This window comes from Apteryx mantelli, chromosome 28, assembly GCF_036417845.1.
Source record: "Apteryx mantelli isolate bAptMan1 chromosome 28, bAptMan1.hap1, whole genome shotgun sequence".
NCBI lineage: Eukaryota > Metazoa > Chordata > Aves > Apterygiformes > Apterygidae > Apteryx > Apteryx mantelli.
This window is the reverse complement of record NC_090005.1, coordinates 6411343-6432505: the sequence shown is the minus strand read 5'-3', so window position 1 is coordinate 6432505 and position 21163 is coordinate 6411343. Positions and strand designations below refer to the sequence as shown.

At 44.0% G+C, this 21163-nt stretch overlaps 1 protein-coding gene across 1 annotated transcript in view; it reads left to right on the top strand.

Annotated features, from left to right (window-relative positions):
- Positions 1–3144: 3144 nt before the first annotated feature.
- The window catches only part of WNT3 (Wnt family member 3), a 52896-nt gene continuing 34877 nt past the window's right edge, over positions 3145–21163 (top strand). Inside the window, exon 1 of the mRNA XM_013957428.2 lies at positions 3145–3224. Within this exon, the coding sequence (XP_013812882.1) occupies positions 3145–3224 (80 nt within the window). The remainder of the gene's footprint in view (positions 3225–21163) is intronic.

The window sequence follows — 21163 nt, the reverse complement described above, 5'->3', positions numbered from 1 at the left end:
GACAGTTTTCTACTCAGTGGGAGAAATTTGGAGCCAAGAGTCACTTTGAGCTGATTATTCTGTACCAGTCTATCATGTCACATGTGAACAGGGTTAGAGACCATAATGACCTTCTACTCACAGGACCTGCAGGATCTCCAAGCCAAAACAACTGTAAACACACTCAAAAGCACATAGTATCTTCCCAAAAAGTAGGACATCATGAAATCCTGTTGACTCTGGAACAAACAGTCTATGATGTTCAGAGCAGACAAAAAGAATACTGGATGGGAGAAGTTAAAAGGTGTGGGAGGACAAAGAACTCAATGTGAGATTTGATCAGATACCTGTCGGAGTCAATGGAGAGCTTTGCCTTGGCCTCAATGAGCTAGGGATCAAATCTTTACAAACGTGCTGTGCTGTCTGTGGCCACATCAATGTGATGCTGGCAGTTACTGCAATGTGGGTGAGCACCTCAGCATCTCTGCTTCTTAGGTAATGCAGCACTTCCTGAGGCAATACTGCTGCACACAACTTTTCCAAGTAAACAGCAAATAAGGTCTCCAGATTTGGGGTCTTAAGTCACTCTCACACACTTTGTTGTCTGCAGAAGCAGCACTTTCTGGCTTCTTATTGCCTTGATTTATAAATCCTAACCTAAAGAAATTGATAAAGAGCATTTTGCATTGTTTTCTGGTGTCTGATGGATAGGAATGTCCCAGCCACCAAGAACTGCCAGTGTACTGGATGGTGGAGAAATCATCTTTCTCTGTTGCCTGGCTGAGTGTTTCACACATGCTCCAACTCCAACTTGTCAAACAATTCAGATTCCAGAAGAAGCTTCCCCAAATCAGATTTCTGTGCTGTTTGGGATTTTTCATCTTTTTCTATGGAATGTCAGTCACCTGTAGGATCACCTGAGATATCTTACTTCAGTCTCTCCTTTTGCTGCCTATTTAACATTTTGACATTTCAATGACTAAAACACTTTCACCCAGTACTTTTACCCCTTATTCTCTTTGTAGGCCTCCTAAACATTCACCAGTAGAGGTACAAACCTGTATAGCAATTTAAGGTCTGGTTTTGTTCATAACAATTATGGACTCTCTAGCTGTACTCCATGGCTATGTCAGTTCTACTAAGTTAAAACTGCTTGTGACCTTTCTCTGGTACTGGAACCAGACAGAGACAGATAACAGCCTTCATCCATCCTACTAAACTCAGCCTGCAAAAGATGGGGTCACATCTTAAGGGTCCATTAGAAATAGTTCTTATTCCATGCTAATCCCAAAATTGTGACTAAAGATTGCTGAGAACAGTGCTAGTTGGCCAGGTCGGGACCATGCCAGGGTCTATGCTTCAGATCTAACAACCTGGACCATAAAGTTTCAGATCTGGGGAACATTCCCTGTTTAATTTGGTGGAACAGGTTAAATCCATGGGTCTCCATGCCCATTTGAAAACCATTGCTTAATTAAAGCCAAATGATTGCATTCAGTCAAACATAGCTAGGTGTCATGTAAGAGATTTTCCAGGACAGACTACACCTAATATTCCCTTTGGAATTTGAAATCTTACAAGAGGAACGAGCCGTGTTTAACATGATGGCTGGTAAGCCCATTGACCTAAGCCTGGAGAAGCAGCAGATTCAGGGATTGGTGAAGAGGCAATGTGCAGAACAGGGAGGTGGTGGTTGTCCTCTCTTGGACACATGATGGCCAAGAACCTGCTTACCTGCTTACCTGCTTAACCTGCAGTAAAATCTTTAAGAACTAGGAATCAAGAAAGAGAGAAAGATGAGACAGGTGCATCCCAGTAATTAATTACCAACAAGGAATTCATTTGCACCCAGAGCCTTAGTATCAGGAGAAGGTCTGTAACCTGAAGCCATCAGATGCATTGGGCTGCTCAAGATAGGACCTTGGTCCTCTGTTACAGCCATTGCTCTCCACTACATTAGTTTGGTGGGTACTCCTAAGGAGCCTAATCTCCAGATGGTTATAAACTGGGCAGCTTCACTGAAGACAGTGGAGCTGCGATGGCTCAGGATGCTTTGTGAGCAAAAGTACCTTTTTTGACTTCTCCGTTGTTTCTGTTGAGTCACCCCCTAGCCCTGCTGCTCAGACACAATAGCTCCTGTAAATACAGCTTCTCTATGCAATAACAAAGATAGTCAAGGAAAATCTTTGCTGGGTCTATTTGCAACATGCAACCTGTATAGAGAACTGATACTGCTTGTGATGATCTCTTCTTATTGCACGTGTGTTTTTTTTATTAATATTTTCATTTTTCTGCATCCAGCAATGCACTTCATAAGAAATTAATTAATGGAACATCTTCACATTTTTCCCCTCCTCTAACTATGACATGGCATTTTTTTTCTCAGGCTACCATTGCTTCCCCCCCTCCATCCATCCCACCCACAAGCTTTTAAAAGCCTCGGCAGTGCTGATTTCATTTAAAGTTTATAACCAGTTTTTGCCCATGGGGCTCACTTCAACATATTGATACACTTTCAGAGGGTTATTCTGGCTCTTTGGTGCTCCCTCCAGTTCTGCCTCCCTCCTGCAAGGGTTAATGTTCACCTCCCTCTCCATCTAAAGAATAAGTTGTCTATCTCACCCCCACCGTGAGATTAAGCGCAATCACCATCAGCCTTCATCCTTACCTTGCAATGTCTTGGCATGCCAAGCCAGAAGCAGAGTCTGTGCATCCTGGGTTTCTAAGTGAACTTAGGGGAAAAAAAAAAAAAGAGCAAAACCCCACCAAAAATCTCACTACCCCAGCAAGGTCTCTTGCAAAGAGGGTTTGACTGTGGAAGCGAGGGCTAGGAACAAAGTTGTGGGGTAGAGGGGGAGGAGAGCATGATTGACAGCCCTGAGCTGAGACTCATCCCTTACCTTGGGCCATGCGGTCTGATTGGCTGCCTGCTGACATCCCCAAGCCCTGCACTTTTTAATAGACGCTTTTGGATGATCTACAGGGAAAAGGCTTGGAGAGGTGTGTTTCTGACAAGCCAGAAAGTCATCCGCACTTCAAGGGACTTTGTTTAACTCTTTTTTTTTTTTTTTTTTTTTTCTGGGAAGGGGGACGTTCTTCATTTTCACACTTAATGTTTTTCTGAAAAACTTCGCTGAGATTTTCCCCTTCCACCAGCCTGGACTAATGGATTACCACCTGCTTGGATTAATTTTATCTTTTCTCTTCAATGGCACAAAGGTCTTAGCCGGCTACCCAATTTGGTGGTAAGATTTCTCCCCCCCTCTTCCCTCTTTCTATGATTGATTATGGAATTAATTAATTATTAGCAATGGGATTTGTGTGTACGCGTGTTCCTTCCTTTTCATCCTTAGCCCTGCTGAGCTCGCCACGATTACATGTTTGATTCTAAGCATAATTTCTTCAGATTTGCCTGGTAATTAATGAAAAGTTTGGGGTTATTTTTAAAGGACACTGTCTAGGTTTCTCTTTGCACAAATGGAGTCTTCCCCACCACTCTTAATTTCTCCATTTTTGTCACTGTAGGCATGGTCATTTGTTTTAGATGTAAAATGATGTGTTTTTATTTTCTTGTGCAATAGAAATTTTGTCTGTTGCATGGCTTTTTAGCAGGTATTTTTCTTCCTTTTCTATTAAAATGTGATCAATCCTTTTTTAAAATTTTTAATTCTATTTTCTTTTTGCTGATGCAGTTTTTGGACTTCTTTCTCTTCTTTTGTTGTATTCTGTCATGTGAATTTAGTCCAGCAAATAAGCTGAGAACACAAATGGCACCTGAGAAAATATTCATTAGTAAAATTCCTCAAAGATGGGTTTTGTTCTTTATAATTATGGAAATGTCACTTATATTCTTGCAGCAACAATAAAAATAACAGAAAAAAAAGAACTGGTTATATTTTATAATGTGACTGATAAGTAACCTGAGTTATTCCTCATTTTAAAAACAAATATATTAACAGAATGCAATAGGAAGCACTTTAAAACAAAAAATTCAGAATAAAACATTTGAGGTCATTTAAACACAACAGACAGTGAGTTGCATAACAGAATATTTCAGTTAATTTCTCTGTTTATAATGTAGGATTTCTCATTGGAATATATCTCGTTAAGTTTCTGTATGTTCCAGGTAGGGGCTTTAAGCCTAATGATCTGTAGGGCAAAGAGGGAGATGTTGGAATTAGTGCTACCGAGATTCTTGGATGATTTTTGCCTTTCCAGAAAAGTCTTTTTTTATTACTGAATTAGATCCTTTCAGTGCCAACATGGAGATGGCAAGAAGTAGGTGGGAGTGAACTTGGAAATGGACTGCCATATCTGGGAATATTTAGAATGAGAATGGAAAGCCGAATTTTTTAATAATCTGCTTATTGCCGTGGACTTTAAGAAAGAATATATGCAGCCGCAGTAGTGAAAGACTAAGAACACAATGAGAAGTCCACGCTCAGGAATTGTTTAAAAGCTACGCAGGTTCATGAAATGGCTAAATCACAGCATGTTTTCTCAAAGAATTAAATGATTTCCTCACCCTGACCATGGCTGCTTAACTTCAGGGCCAGAGCCCGAGGCAGGGGAGACTACCAAAATATAGATCACATCACTTTGATTCATTATGCCCTTTTCCCATTAATCTGGGGAGCAGCGTGTCTAAGTGGGGGTGTACAGTGGGTGGTAGCACAGGTCAAAATTGCACGGCTGGATCTAAAGGGAACAACCTGCCACTGGAAACTGCACGGGGCAATGGTACATTGCCGTGACATCAGCTCTCCCGGGGTCTCGCTGATTCCTGACCTGCCTCAGGCTCTGATATAAATCAGGATTTAACACCTGAATCAGGAGGGATTTGACTTTCAGAGCGAGGAACCCAAATCTCCTTGAAGAAAAGGTCTGTTTTTCCCTCTCAAGAGAATGTGTCCCCATTAGCAAAATGCCTCTCCCTGTTTTCAGGAGAAGACACCACAGACAGGTGTCTGCGCCATGTCTTTGCCTTCCCCAAAATTTGTACCAGTTTGTTCCAAAAGGAACAATACAGAGGAGATGCAAGACTGCTGGTCATGGACTGAAATACCAGGGACATGGAAGGCAGCGTATGGGAAGAGAGTGAGTCAAACAAGCTATCCACAGAATTTCATTCCCTAAATCTGTGTCTTGCACATTTTAGGAGAATCAGGCAATATACAAGGTGATTGATAGAGAGTCTCTACTGCACTAAAACGGTGTGATGAGATACCCCAGATAGAGATGGGGGCAAGGGACGGGCTATCAAAAACGGCAAAGGTTTTAGAGGCTTCTTCAAGGCTGAGAGAACAGAAGGACAGAAATATCTGGAGCCGGGGCTCCCTGACTGCTCAGACAGAGACAATGCTTCCCACAGCACGCAAAACTAAATGTCTCCTTCAGTCCCACTGAAGGTTTTAAATATCTGCTCTGTGGAGCTGAATTCTCATGATCTGTCCCTTCCAGTTTACTGAGACATATATTCTTAAAAAAAGATCCTTTTCAGGTTGTCTTCCTGATCACCAGTGGTCTTTAGGCACAGAGCAGACTTTGGGGCATGAGTCCCCCTCGCAGGACTGCGCATGCCCAGAGGCAGAGGGAGGGGAGCAGAGCTTGTGAGCAGCCTCCACCAGGTCCCCTGTGCAGGGCTCCCGCACCTAACCAGGCCGGGCTGGACAGGGAGATCGTTAGCATTTCTTTATCCTCTGCTAAATTCATCTCTGCTGAATACGAGACCTTTGGGAATACTGTTCATTTTGCAGGACACCAAGACTGCTGACAGATAATCTCCAATCGTGCTAGTGCAACCTCTCTGGGTATTTCTCTACTGTATAGGGAATATTTTTGCAGCTAAATCAAAACAGATTATTTCTGCTTCTGGTTATAAGAGGTTCAGCCCCACTGATGGCTCTGGGTATAAATGGGAAAAACTTTTCTGTAGCTTCTGTAGTGGGGAGGAAGTGTCTGGACATGCACAAAGGAAAGAAGTGCAATGAAAACAGGGTCTCTGCACCTAGTACAGGGGCTTAGGGATGGCTGGAACAGTCCCACTGCTCCACGGGGTAGTCAAACAACGCCAGCGAGCAGTACATCAATGACAGTGTGGTGGGAAAAAGACGAAACTGCTGAGGGTTTGTACCGAATTTTCTTTTTACTGAGTGGAAAAGGAAAGGTGCTGCCCATCTGCTTACAGTGTCTAGAGAGCTCATCATTCAATAGCAACCCTTCAGCTCCTGGGCCGTTATGTTGGAGGGTGGGTCCTGCCCCTGGTCTCCGTGGCAAAATGTTACGTGCAAGGCAGTGAGGCTCAAGCCATCAGCTCTTGGCACAGAGAGTGTGTGGGAGCACTTTGAAAAAATAGCATGGAAAGGGAATGATTTTGTTGTGCAAACACAGATCTTCAGTGTTCAGGCCTGCTGGTGGCAACAGGGCAGTGGGATGGTGGAGCAGGTTGCCTGTAAAGCCAACAGGGACAGGGCCTGGGGGTTGCAGTCCAGATTGTTTAATTGCTAGCAACTCCCCAACATGGTCCTGTCCCCAACAAACCAGCATTTTCCCAGGCAATGCATGAGCAAGGTCCAGGGATAACGCAGACTGTAGATGTAACCTTCATTGAGCAGGCCCTTGTATTTTGCAATAGGGCCAAGTCTTCTTCACGTGCCCTCCCCCCCATAATAGCAGTGAAAAGGGACAAATGTGGCACAGATGTGAAAAGGTCATCTAAACACTGCCTATGAGACCACTGACACTAGATGCTGAAGCCAGCAAAAGCTTCTTTGGATATGCTGTACAACATTTATGCTGTCTGGGTTACTGCTGAGCTGCTATAATGAAAGAAAGGCACAGAAGGAAGAGATGGAGACACATGGTGAGGCTAGGGAGACCCAGACCTGCTGCTCTTCCTGCCCCTTTAGGGGTGGCATGGGTGGAAGCAAAGTGGGCAGCAAGGCCATGGCTGGCATCCCAGCCTTGCAGCCAGTGGCCTTGGGTCAGGCCAACAACCTCTTAGGTGCCTGCAGAAGGGACAGTGGAGACCATAGTCACACCTGCAGTCAGTTTTTTAATGCCAGGCCCAAATGCCCTCCTAACAGCAGGCATAACAGCACACAGCTCCGTCACGGGGGACGATACGAATCAAGGTATGAAAGACGGGGCAACGCTGAATACAGACAGACTGATGGACAGGCCCTGGAGCTTTCTGGTGCATTTGTTGTCCAGAGAGAATTTAGATGAAGGGGGAAATCCAGTCAATGCCAAGAGCTGTGCCAGTGCAATCTGACAGAGATATTGTGGCCCAGGAAACAACTAGAAACCTGCTCTCAGACTGGTAACAGATATGCAGGGGCTGAAGAAGACCATCAAGGAGACAGCTTCACCCACAAACTGAGGAGAAGTATCAAATGCTCTCCTCTTCCTTGCACATCGTTCATCTTTGAATGGGGCAAGGACTCTTGAAAACCCTAGCATATCACCAGACTGGGGAAGGGAACCAGACTTGGAGCCATCGGTGTACCCAGGGAGTCTGGAGTAAAGGGTTAGACCTAATTCAGCTTCACTCCTTCATGGCTCCTTGAGACACGGTACCAGCAGGTCACTGCACATAATTATGACTCTAGTATAATGCATCTTCCCATCCAGCATTTCTTGACCTCTAAGTAGATGATTTGGCAATTGGAAGAATGACTTTGTCCATTATATGTTATTAAATTTTATTTTTATCCCTCAGAAATGTTTTCAAGAGAGGCTGGAGGCTTTGGCAGCTCACTGAGGATCACATTGGCCTTGGGCCCCTGGGAAGAGGCAGATAGAAACTTAAAAACAAGTTTTCACTGGCCCCACAGTAGCTTCCTCATTCGGAAAAACCCATATGTGAAAACCATTTGCATGTAGATGCAGTATGGGGTGGCATGTAGTTTGTCTTCTTTAGCTTTCAGTGTTTCACCTTGCTGAAGTGAATGGGAGAGTTCATTCTTTTCACCATCCTTCTCTTTTTCTTTTTTTCTTTCACTCTCTGAAGGTTCAAAATGTTTATATCTTGTAGCCTGTGTTTTGTTGTGTGCATGTGGCCCTTAAAGCTTTATTTAAAAGAAATATGTAAAATTGCAGTGCAGTATCAGACTACAGGAGTAGATTTCCTGATGCAAATCCAGCTGCTAGAGAATTACAAAGAAGAAAAATAACCCCAGGTATAATTTCCCTATGCCTTAAAATGCAGCCAGTTCTGGGGAAAAATGATTACTATAGTGCTGGAGCATGTAAGTGACAGAACTGACAGCACTTACCATGCGAGCCCAAAAGTGCTGCTCCGGCTTCCTATCTGGCACTTGAAGCCAAAGCTCCTCCAACAGCAGCCTGTGCTGACACATGAAGCTCTCAACTGGTAGAGTTGATGCATAAAACCATGTTGCCTTATGCTGATGCTGCTGGAGCAGTGCTAACATCTGCCAATGGGAAGAGGCAAGCAGCTGGTGGGATAATGCCATAAACCACTGCCCCTAGATGTGTCAAAGCTTGTCTGCCAAGGCTGGAGGTGAAGCTGCCTGGGGACTGTACTTAGGCCAGAGGTAACAAAGAATGATGGTGGGGTGATGCTCCACTGCTCGTGAAAAGAGATGTAAACAACTAAATGTCCATAAGAGTTCCAGATCTTGGTTTTAAGGTCTTCTTTGGTGGTTTGAACAGCTAGACATGGTCTGTGGGACTCTATATCACCTTCCTGCAGAATCTGTTGGTCAGACAATACTGCATACTAAAAGCTGTCCAGGATCAAGCTGAAATTCAGACTCATTTCTGCCCTGTTCAGCAAACATAGAGGGGCAGCTCCAAACATCACCAGAGGGCAGCTTCTGAGGATGAACCTCAAAATGCTCCAAGTCATGGCAGTGTTAATATGCCTAGGTAGCATGTCTTGCTGGTTCTCTTTCTCCCCTGTATGGCAGACTGCAGTGCAATAGCGTCCTGAGTTCAGTGTCAGCTTCAAAATGCTACTAGAACACAATAGTAAAGATATAAATAGTAAGAAATCCATGCATTTCCCTGACCGTCAGGAAGTGTCATTCCCTTGAAAACTAACCATTCTTGTCTCCTGGAGTGCCTCAGCCCCAAGCATCCGTTCTGTTCTGCAGGGCCAACACAAGTCCAGAGCCAAATGAACATACAGAGAAATGCTGTGACTCACAGATAGATTCAAGAACATGTCTCTGCCCTTAAGCAGAGATCTCTGTTATTATTCTCATAACTATATTTAGAAGCAAATTTAAATGGTCGCACGCTTTTAAGAGGCAGTTTAATTGCAAACCAAATGTTTTTCATTTGAATCCTTCATTCAAAAGCAGCATTTAATAAAGTTAAGTACCCACCTAACGGCCCCGTGAAAGAGCCCCGGAAATTCAGGGGGCACTTCTGCTCACCTGGTGCTCTTAACCCAGGGGTGACTGCAAGGTGCTGTGGACACTGGAGGCCACCAGCCTACAAATTCACATGCCAGCCATTTGGCATGCTGACTTGCTTTCACAGCTATATGTCAATGCTTACCTTGATGTGGTCAGGTAGCAACTTCACTTCCCACTGGCACAGTTGTGTGCATACAACCAGCTGAGTAACAGCTGTGCTGAAGAGGACCTGCACTGATTATGGGCATCAGGGTGAATATGAACCAGCAGCTGAGCTCATCACAAACTAAATGAACTGCATCCTGGGCTACGTTTGGAGGAGGAGTGTGGGCAACAGATTAAGAGAAGCTGTCATCCCTCTGCTTGGCTCTTGGAAGGCTTCACTTATAATACTGTGTCCTGAGCTGGCCTCCCAGTTCAAGAGGGATGTGGAGCAACTGGAGAGGGCCAATGGAGGCTACCAAGATGGTCAGAGCCTGGGGCACATTGTCTGCAAGGAGAGATGGCGGGAGCTGGGCTCATTTAGTCTAGCCAAGCAGAGGCTGAGGGGTGTCTAACAGCAGTCTGTGACTTCTTCAAGGGTAGTTAAAAATATGGGAGCCAATTTCTTCTAAGTGGTGCCAGATGATATAGCAAGGGGCAACAGCCACAAACTGGGGCTTGGGAGGTTCAGATTGGGCATGAGGAGACCATCCTTGCCCAAGAGGGTTGTGTGGCCCTGGGCCAGGTGCCCACTGAGGTGAGGAGGCTCCATCCTTGGGGGGTTGCAGGACTCAGCTGCACAAAGCCATCCTGGGCTGATGCTGGGAAGGGTCCTGTTTTGAGGAGGTCTAGAGTCTCCCAGGGATCCTTTTTAGTCAGCATTTCTGTGACTCTGTGATACACCCTTTGCCAACCAGCAGCAATGCTACAAAAGATGCAAACTGCCATACAGTTCTTGGATTACTCAGTCCCTAGTGCAAGTCTAACTGACAGTGGGACCTTCATTAGAACCCTGAACACAACTAAGCCAACTCCCATCCACATGACAGGCCAAGGCTTACGATGGCAGCATATGGCCCAACACACACATGCCAAGGAGAAACCTGATGGTTACTCATGTGACTCCTGAGGTACACTACACATCCTGTTCTGTGCCCAGATATATATCATTGCCACTGAAGCTAGGTCATGGCAGGTCTTCAGCTAACATTTTCCCACTGCATTTATCTTGCCTCTGTAAATCTCCAGCTGCTGCACTGCAGTCACAATGTTTTGCTGAGTGTGTGAGCCAATGGGAGATGCATGAATGTCTTTAGCCTTTCCTTCCTCCCTGCAGGCACAATACAGCTCTGGGCAGTCTGAGCCCTCAGAGGACATAACTCTAAGATCACTAAAACAGTTCTGACTTTTAACTTGCACTTTCACAATTTAGTTGACACTCTGAGATCACTTGATTTCCACTTACTGGGGAAGCCCAAGGAACACTGCTCACATACTCACCAGGGCTCGTAATTGGGAGGTAGAAGGTTATCTCCCACCTGAGACTGGTGCTAGGGTCTCAGTGATGCTCATCCAGATCCTTCCACTGCCAAGCCAAACAGTTTAACTTAAACCAGTGGCTGGATTTCATACCAAAAGGCAGGAGAATATCCAAGTAGCCAGTTTTAACTTCAATGGAAATCCTAAATATGAAATAATAATGAATGTAGAATTGCACATTGTAGATAGTGTGCAATGAAAATATGTCGATAGAATGCACAATACTGTCAGTCCTCCGGGTCATGTGTATAATGGAAAAATGTCTTCATTTGATGCATGCTCCAAATCAGTTTCTAAGGAACACTAGCAGGTGGCCCAGTCATCTAGGAATGTACTCATCTGTTGTTCAGCTACAGAAAGTGTTGGTGCATCTGCTAACAGAAATCTCAATGTGAACAAGAGTGCATTACCCCTGTTACACCTTTTTCAAGGCACATCCCTTTCTATCACGAATACAAAGCTGCCTTAAACAGTGTATGGTTAACATATATAAATTGTGGTCAGTTGGGTTAGCAATGTTGCTTGTTCAGATATGTCTTGCTGCTAACACTCTGCTGCCATAGTAGTTCCTGCTTGCATGACTTGTGTTGGACTAGGCTAATATCTGTGGCAATTTGGCTCAACTTGAGCCTCTTGTGATGTCCTTCCTAAGCCTGCGTGAAGCATCCTTGGCAAGCTTAGTAGGAGTCTAGCAGTTGTTAGTTGCTGTTTTCCTACTGAGCCTGGTGTTTGACTGGTTTTAATATGTGTCAGCATATCAAATACGCCAAATTTTGGAGTATTAAAATAGAATGAATTACAGGTTGAGAGTCCAGCCATGCAACGTTGTAGACACACCAGAAGTCCATGATGCAAGTCAAAACCTTTGCTTACGTTGTCCATCCAGGAAATACTTTTGATTTGTTGTTATCAGTTTTACAGCATTATGTAGCTCATACCAAAGGCTTTTCAAAGACAGACTTTGGGTGGATTTGATTTTTGTCCATATGGATATGTCTCAGGAGATACAGTCAAACTTGGGACATACAAATCCATCAGGCTGGCATTCCTTCTGTATTTAAGCACACTCTTGCTCTCAGTTTCCTAAGGAAAATGGCTCTAAACAGACATTGTAATGGTAATCCTGCCCAGCCTGCCATAGCTTTAAAAGAGTTATTTTAAAATACTAATCTATGGCAAAAGAATTGCAATGGGATTTCTCTCCCTGAAATGTAGGATCCTACTCTAAGCAAATCATCTCTCTGTTGCTGATGGAAGAGGCTATCTCTCTGTAAAGCAGACCTCCAGAAAGTCTGTCTTAGGTCTGATCTCAGAAAGGAGTGAAATCACCTTCCTGAGATTCTGATCTCTCTCCCCTTGCCTGAAGATGGAGCTACTCAGCCAGCACAGACTAGACACCTATTTTCAGCTGGCTGATGTTAGGATGAGACAAATCCAATGCTCACTGGCTCCTGCATAGGTTCATAATCTCATTCTTCCTTGGTTCCCAATACCACTCAGTGGATCTATCAGTGATTTTTCAGAAAGTTGTGTCAGGAACTGGCTTTATAATTTACATATCCTACATATAGTAATATCCTGTGTTCTTTAAATTACTCAAAGTTTAATTTTAGCCTTCTGGTGGCACATGCATTCTTATTTTTATCTGAGGCACATTTCATATCTACAAATAGAGATGGTTTAATATTACACAGTTTTGGAGGCTGACTATAGAGATACTTGATGTAATGAAAAGCTTCGGATGTATAGGTATCAGGCTATATTATTTAATGTTGTTTTCCTGGAAGTTTTCAGGATAAAGACCAAACCAGACTGCTATATGGTGAAAAACAGGAACTTATATGAATTGGAGAGATTCAAGAGTTCATGGAAGATGGATTTTTAAGGATATCCTTCAGCTTGCTAAATTGCATCTCAGTACCCTCCATGGGCACAGGTTGAGAAACACTTCTGCTTAACACTCAGTGCCTTTTTAAATCTACCATTGCTTTATTATGTAGTGATTGTGCATGAATTTACAGCTCTTTCTATAATAATATGTAGGTATAGCTTGAGAGTTCCCACCTCTTCTAGCCCAGGACCCTTTCTAGTCCCTGAGTTTCTTATTATTTACTCTGACTAGGAGTGTAGACAGCACCCTGAAAACAATTCCAGATTAACCCCAGAACAGAAGATATTTGGAAACCATTGGGTACAACAGTGGTCCTTTATAAATATATCTTGACTCCCTTGTCTAACAAGTCACCTTAGTTACAGGATGACTGTTTCCAGACCGTATAACCACCTTATTTAGTAGAGAGGTAGGCTAGGGCTGATGCACATTCACGTTAGCCCAGAAAACCTCCACTGTCACGTAAGAAAGAAATTGTGAGTTCTCCTTGGCAGAAAGAGCTTCTTGTACACCAGCTTGAGCAACAGAATATTTACCCCTTCACAAAAATGCTAATCGTCAGGACTGTCAGTGTAGTTGCTTTTCCATCTCTGAAAAACATGTAAAAAGTATGCTTTGATAAGCAAATTTGCTAGGATAAAAGCCAAACTCCTTCTAATTTCTGTTTCCTGATTTGCTAATTTCTTTTTGTCACACCTCTCAGCCTATCTGGTATTAATTAATCTTAGAAATCTAATCAAGTCTAACTAGCACCCTTCTCAGTATGGGTACCTTTCCTTTTCAGGTGGGAAACATTTTCCCTGAGCCATTCTAGCATCATATTGGCTCAGACACCAGAGGTCCTCTTCTGTCATTTCAACAAAAAGATCCTCCACTTTTAGAACAGAAGGGGTTAGTATTAGCCAATAAACTCATAATTTTTTATTATGAACCCATTTCTGTCTCATAGCCACCCAGTTTTTCTGCAGTTACTTTCTATCGACTGTGAAGAATTATAGCTAAAAAATTTGCAGTGACCCTTGAAACCTGTCACACAGGGCTTTTCACAATTCCAGTGTAGTCCTAGCTGGCTACACTCAACTCCTTAGTCCTTACCCTTCTCCCCTCACTGGAGACATCTGCAGTGCAGATAGCACCCTCCTAGCTACTTGCCTTACTGACAATGGCACATTTGCACCACAGTTTCTCAGCCTACAGCCCAGATTTCAGCCAGTAGCACAAATATCCCATGCCTTGGCTCAGCAAGCTGCTCATCACTGACCATTGGTTTTCACCTGATTTCTTAGTATGTGCTTCCCATGATTGTGATGCTTTCAATATTTTGGTTGTTTCTTTGTTTTCTTTGTCGCAACAAATTTTTTAGCTGTCTCATAGAATTCTAACTCTGATTATTGCATTGTATGTGCTCCAGCCTCATTATCTTTGATAACAGCCAAACCATCTCTAATAAGTTTTAATCGAATGCATCTGATTTCAGTTTCTCAGGTCGTTTATGTAATAACTGAGTTACAGATACCACATGTCTTCACATTTCCTTTCAATTAGATGTGTTTTCCTGAAATACAGGTCTCCTAAAATTAAAATCTCCAGAAACAAAGATCTACTTCATGGCTTTTGTAGGGTATGGCCCGCTGCCTCTAGTTAGTCACTTGAAAAAGCTGAAAGAACAAGAATACATCTGGAGCTGATGTAAACCCTTACAAATGGGAAGTCTGACACAAATTAAGGCAACAGCTTTGCAGAGTTGAGGATCATGCTTTTGGAAACTAAGCTCTACCAAAACCCCTCAGAGACTCTCAACCCGTGTCTGCTGAGGCCATGTCTGCAGGCTTCACTGTCTTGTCTTGAACAGTGGTCTCATACCTTGGGGGTAACCATTGTTCACCCTTTGATCAGATTAATGAGAGCTTGCACAAAGGTATTGCAAGGAGAAATGGGAACTGCTAGCCGGTAGGGAGAGAAACCAGTGATGCTGCTGTAATCTACTTGCTAAATGGTCTAGTTATTGAAAATTGGCCTTTTATACCCAGAGGACATGGCTGAGCCCTCCCAGATGTTCAAAAATGATATTACTCCATTTAGCTCTGCTGTCTATACACACACTTTTACTTTTGTTTAGTCCTCTTTAGGTAGCCTAGCTCAAAGGAGTATGGTCCCTTTCCATAACAGTGATCAGTACAGCATCACTTGTCTTGCAGTCTACAGGTCTCATGTGTTTGGCACAACCCTGCCTGAGTGTCTAAGCTCCTGTCTGATTGCATTCAGCCCAGCAGCCCTGTAATCCAGGAAGCCGAACTGTGAGACATGGTTTGATTCCAGCTAGTGACTCATGTCCATAGATTAGGTTTTGGTGGAGAAAACACTTGACTTCTATCTTGAGCCAAAAAGATCTCGACTGTTAGATGTGCATTGTTTTTGCTGTATGGGGGGAAACCATACAGGAACCGGGGAAACAGCTTTCTGATGTGGTTTTGAATATTGTGAATTCAAGGCTTGCTGTTAACCCATGAGAAATGAACAAGTGGATGTAAAAAATCTTCACCGAGTCCTGGAATGACTTTTCATTAGAAAACTTTTCTGTAGAAAACAATGCAGATGATGGTGAAATAATCTTTGTTTCAGGACTGTGTTTCTAGCATTTGTTCCTTGAACCACATCAGGGTCAGGTTGTCATTAATGAATTTTCAGTGTTAGGTCAGCAGCCCAGTTCTGCCTGGTATTACACATTATATCATCTAATAAAGGGTCTCCAGCCCGCCACCCCGTTCCCCAGGATGCTTTGAATTCACTTAAGATCAGTATAGCCAATACCGACTATAAAAAATATCATGTCAGACTACTAAATGATTAAAAAGAAGAAATACTAAAGCCAAATTTCTTGGCAATAAGCAGACTTCCAAGAAGAGGTCTTTAAGAACAGATGTTTTTTTCCTAATGGATTTTTCTCTATTCCTGGTTAAAACTATAAGAGGAAAGGGTATCTCCCATAACTCCCTATCAGATTAATAGTGTGTTAAAAAATATGGAAAAGGTCATTTTATACATTGGAAAGAGAGCAGTAGAGTTTTGCAGGGACACACACTGTCCAACACATTGAAAATGGCAGGAAAGGGTGAATAGTGGTGAGATGACTTTGCAAAGGTAACACATTATTCAGGATGGTCCAGCATAAAGGTGACCACAGATGACAGGATTTCCAGGTACTGAATAGATGGTAGCAAGGGTAGATTAATTTATTGTCAATATCCACCAAGTAAAGCACATTGGGAAAAGGATCCCTAATCTGTGTAACAATGATATAGGTTAATTTTTCTGCATCCAGGAAATGGATTTTGGCATTATTATGGACAGTTCTCTTCAGTTAGTCATTCAGTGTTTAGTAATCAGTGCATAGATTTGTATAGCACTTACAAGCTTTGCACCTTGCTGCTTGCCCTCTTGCCCAGATTTTTGTGACTATGTTGGCTGGCAAGTGATAGAACAAATCTGTTAGATGTTGCTGGATTTAGTCTCAAAAAGGAAAATGTCAGCACAGCATTGTGTAAGTTCAAGGATCATTTACGTCCTGAGCTCTAGTCACAGTTTGGTCATTGCCTTTTCCAAAAATCGTATATGAAAAGGAAAAAACAAGGAGACCAGCAAACAAGGAGACCAGAATTAAATGGTGTTAAATGGTTGCACATGAGGAGAGATTACTTAGCTTAGATTTGTAGTTTGGAGAAAGACAATTACAGGTGAATACAATATAGACCTTGTAAATCATGAATGATGACAAGAATGTGCTTAGGAAAATAAGTTTAGTTCCCAGGATATAAGAACCGAAGGTTACCAATGAAATTATCAGCCCTAGGGTTTAAAGCAATCAGGGAGAAGTGCATAATTAGATCATGGATCTTGTTCCCAGGAAGTGCTGCAGAGGCCGTGTATATGAATGGGGTAAGAAAAGGCTTAGAGAAAATTACTGATGATCACTCCACCAGTGGCCCTTGAGAATGATAGTCCAGAGCTAAGCTTCAACTCAGGAAATCCCATAACCCATCACTGCTGGAACCCACATATACTGGGCAAAGGCTTCTTTTACACTTGCTCTCTTTCTCATGGTGTTTGCCTACATACCTGAGTTTATCTGCCAAGGAGGCAGGATACAGGCTAGATGGACCTTTGGTGTAACCCTCTGTGTCAATTGGTTCAATATTTTCTGCAATATTCAAGGGCGTGTTGTGTCTCACATCTTTCTAGAGCCCAGCGCACCTCTCTCTGAAGGCTGCTGTCTTCTCCCTGGAAAGAGGAGCACTGAGGCAGAATTTTTCATCAGAAGAAACTGCCAGGATTAATTCTAGATCTAGTTTTTAGAAGACTCAGTTGGATCCTTCTGTGTTGTCTGACATGAAACACTTTAAGATACAGTTCATCCAGCTGAAACAAAACTAGGTGCCTCAGTCTCAGCTATATAGTACAGGACAGACAGAACCAAGGTCAGTGCAAGATCATGGCACTCCCTGTCTCTTTCAAGGCCAGGGCAAGTCCGTCTTGGGTTAACCTCAGTCAGCTTATAAGAGCAGAATCAGTCCCATTATCTTAAATCCCTGTCTCAGGACATGATGAAGGACTCTCTGAAGAGAGGCAACCCAGGCATCTGGCTTAGATCAGATCCCAGACTGTGAGACAGCTGGGTGGACGCAGTAATCTCCATCCACAATGTGATGTTCCTATAGTATCTGAGCACTGGACAAATGCTTTTTGATGCCAAGGTTGGTGCTTCACAGAGGCTGATTTCCAGATGGCTGGTGCTAGCCATTTATGGAGGTTAGTCACCACCAAGGCACCTCCCAAATGGACGTACACAGAGAGGTCTTAGCAGACAGATCAGGGCTAGCTATCTCTCCTGCTGGCCCAGGTGGTAAGGTCTCTTTTCCTTCCCTTGATTTTTGTAATGCTCCATTTTGGACTGACTGTCCCATTTGCTTCCTCCTTCCATTAGGAAATGTGTCTCCATCAATTCCAGCCTGGGGGAGGGAGGCAGCAAAGGAAGGCAAATCAGTGTTGTGGGTTCTCTAGTTGCTGGGAACGCCTTGCAGGCAAGACTGGCAGCCAATGGGAGGGATGGGCAAGGCAGCATTGCACCAACAAATGCGGTGGCTAGAGTCATGCACGGTGCACATGCAAATCTACAGCCACCAGCCCTGCCAGGACCCACTGATCTGGAGTGAGTGAGTCTCCAAATGAATTTCAGCATCTCACTCTTTGGAGGAAAGATTCTGCAGTGCTGAAAATCTCACTCTGTTTATAGTGGTCTCAGCCTGGAAGCACCAATTTTACATATGCAAATTATATGCATTTATGTAAATTCCTGGATGAATAATATTATCACAGTCCCTGCAGAATAGATTCTCTCCCATGTCAAATCACTTGATTGTGTTTTCTAAACTGAGAGTGACATTGCTTTGACCAGGCATTGCTGAACATAACATTTATATCTGATACATGAAGCATAAAGGAACCCAGTTCCTGGACACGCACCCTTGACAGCAACTTTATTCAGCCTGCGTTCATTAGGAGGGGAAGCAGACTCCAGCTCCCAGGCCCTGCCCCCCTCTCTCATCCTTCCAGCATTTGCTGGCAAATAAGTCAGAGCCCAACCTTGTGTGATGCCAAGACAAAGGGGTGGAGGCAGATGCCAAATCACTTTCAAGCCCATGACAGAGCCCTGAGTCACCCAAACTGGAGCAGCTCTCCCAAAATGGGCTCATCTTACAAAAGTGCTGTTGCTGCAGCAACACTAATCCACACCAGTAGGCAGAGAGATAATGTAAGGGATGTAACAGCAGATTCATTTGCTTAACGCCGTGCTCAGACAAATTATAATAATCTAGGGGGATCTGCTTGCTCTGTTATGAAACCCTTTGTTGCAGAGACTCCTCAGGCAAAGGGCTTCAGACATTAGAGGGAGCCAGTCTCGGTGCAGGTGAAGGGCTCAGATCTGACTCCACTCCCCTGCTCCCTGGCTGACCAATCCCATACATTGAGCTGGATGAGGATTTCCCAAAGCCTCCTTTGCTGACCAGGCTAGGAGAGGGACTTCTCCACAAGGCCACTTGAGACCCTAATGTCTCAGCTGGACTAGGCATGATGGAGCCTGAGGAACACTCAGGCCCTCGCCCCAGATTCCTCCCTGGCTATTGTTGATGTCACCAGCAGGCTCCAAAGACATCCTTGCTACAGCAGTGACTCCTCTCTGCACTGCCCTCCCCTCCTGCCTCCACGCTGGGGAGTACCTTGCTCCCACACTGCGGTGAGGAAATTGCTTCTAGGGCCAGGCAGGCAATGCTATCACCATCACCAAAGCCAGATAAGCAGGGTTATATGAAAAAACATTTGCAAATGTGAATGCTGGCTGATTAGATCAGTTGAGAAAATATCTCTGGAAGTTGCACAAGCTTTGGGTGCTGATTGTGTCTCTTGCTGCCTGCCTGCTCATCCCATGGTCAGGAGAACATGAAAGCTGAGTCTCCCACCAATGGGACTGGAAAAGACCTTTGCCAGGGCTCAGACTTACTCAGAAAGGGCCCAGCTCAGAAAGCAGAAGCAGGTGTGGGGAGAAAGCAATAATCACCCAACTGTAAGGAGGGGTTTTTCCTTTCCCTCCTTTGTGATCCTTTTGAACCACAAAAACTGAGAGTGTCCAGCGATGTGTTAGTGTGGAGTCACCAGCGGTGATGGATGTAGGGGTCTGGATTATGCAGAAAGAGGCCTCAAGGGAAAAAGTAATATGGAGGCTGCAGAAAAGAGGGTTGACAGGAGCAGAGGACATTGGGCCAGGCTGTCCCTTCAAGGACATGGACAAGATAGCTTAGGATGAAGGACATCAAGGGCCTCAGGAGGGAACAGAAACAGAGCTGGGAGACAGTGGGAGCTCTGTAGGAAGCCATAGGGGACACTGATCAGGACATAAAGAGCTAGAGTCCATCATTGCTAATCACTGCGTGAAAGTCAGGAAGTAGGTAGAGAAACATTTAAATATTTGGAATAGGGCTCAAAGTCAGAGGAGGAGGGGAAAGGATTGATGGGAGCAGAAAAGTAGAGGTGAAAGTGATGTGAGGAGAGGAGGGGTGGTTAAAGAAAACAGTAGGAGGCATGAGGGATGCAATGAGTAAGAGACTAAAGGGAAGGAAGTCCAGGGTAGGAGGTTTATGGAGGAAGAAAGCTGTGACTGAGCAAAAGGGAGTATGAACTGAAAACATGTGGGAGGAGAGGTTCTCCCAGTAGAAGAAGGCTTTTAGGGTTGGATTTTCAGCCAGGTGATAACACCCGAATAGGAAACAATAGGCTTTCTAGGAGAGCTGTTTAAAAAAGCACAAGGCTAGGAAGTCTGAGTTAGTCCAACTTTGGTTCAGTCTTATGATGTTTAAAGACTCTTGTAACTTTGGGAGTTTGCCTTGAGAATTCCCATCTCAGTGCTGCCAGTGCCAGGTTGGGGGAAAGGTGAGAAATGAGTATCTGCTCAGTAGAGATGGGAAGAAAGAAGGTAAGGAGAAAAACCTGCCTTAATAAACTTCTAGGTGAGGTTATGCTGGCTCTGGACAAACATAATATATGACAATTCCTGCTCCCAACTATCTAAGAAAGCTCATCCAGGCAAATGAGTAGGAGGGGCTGCAAGAATCATTGTCTTTGGGACATTCAAATGGTTTGGTACATTCCTGTTTCTGCCTGAGCTCCCAGCTGTGTCTCTATCTTGCCCTCACAAGTTGATGAATCCCAGAAATGCACCAGTCAGTTCTGTCCCAACAGCCATACAATAATGCTTTTGGTGCCTTAGCAGTAAATCCATGGTGTATTGCTGCTGGACTACATATTTGGTCACAGAATCACAGAGTTACAGAATGGTTAAGATTGGAAGGGACCGCTGGAGATCATCTAGTCAACCACCTGCTCAAAGCAGGGTCAATTAGAGAAGGCTGCTCAGAGCTGTGTCCAGGCGGGTTTTGAATATATATCTCCAAGGATAGAGACTCTGGGCAACCTGTTCCAATGTTCAACCACCCTCACAGGAAAAAGTTTTTTTCTTATTTTAAAGTGAAATTTCCTGTATTTCAATTTATGCCCATTGCTTCTTGTTCTTTCACTGGATACTATTGAGAAGAGTCTGGCTCCATCCTCTTTACTCCTCCTGTGAGGTATTTATTCCCCAAGCTTTCTCTTCTGGAGGCTCACAGAATCACAAAATGGTTGAGGTTGGAAGGGACCTCTGGACAGTATCCAGTCCAACCTCCCCCTGCTCAAGCAAGATCAGCTAGAGCAGGTTGCCCAAGATTGTGGCCAGGTGGCTTTTGAATATTTCCAAGGATATGGGCAACCTATCCCAGTGCTCTTGTTCCAGGCTGAA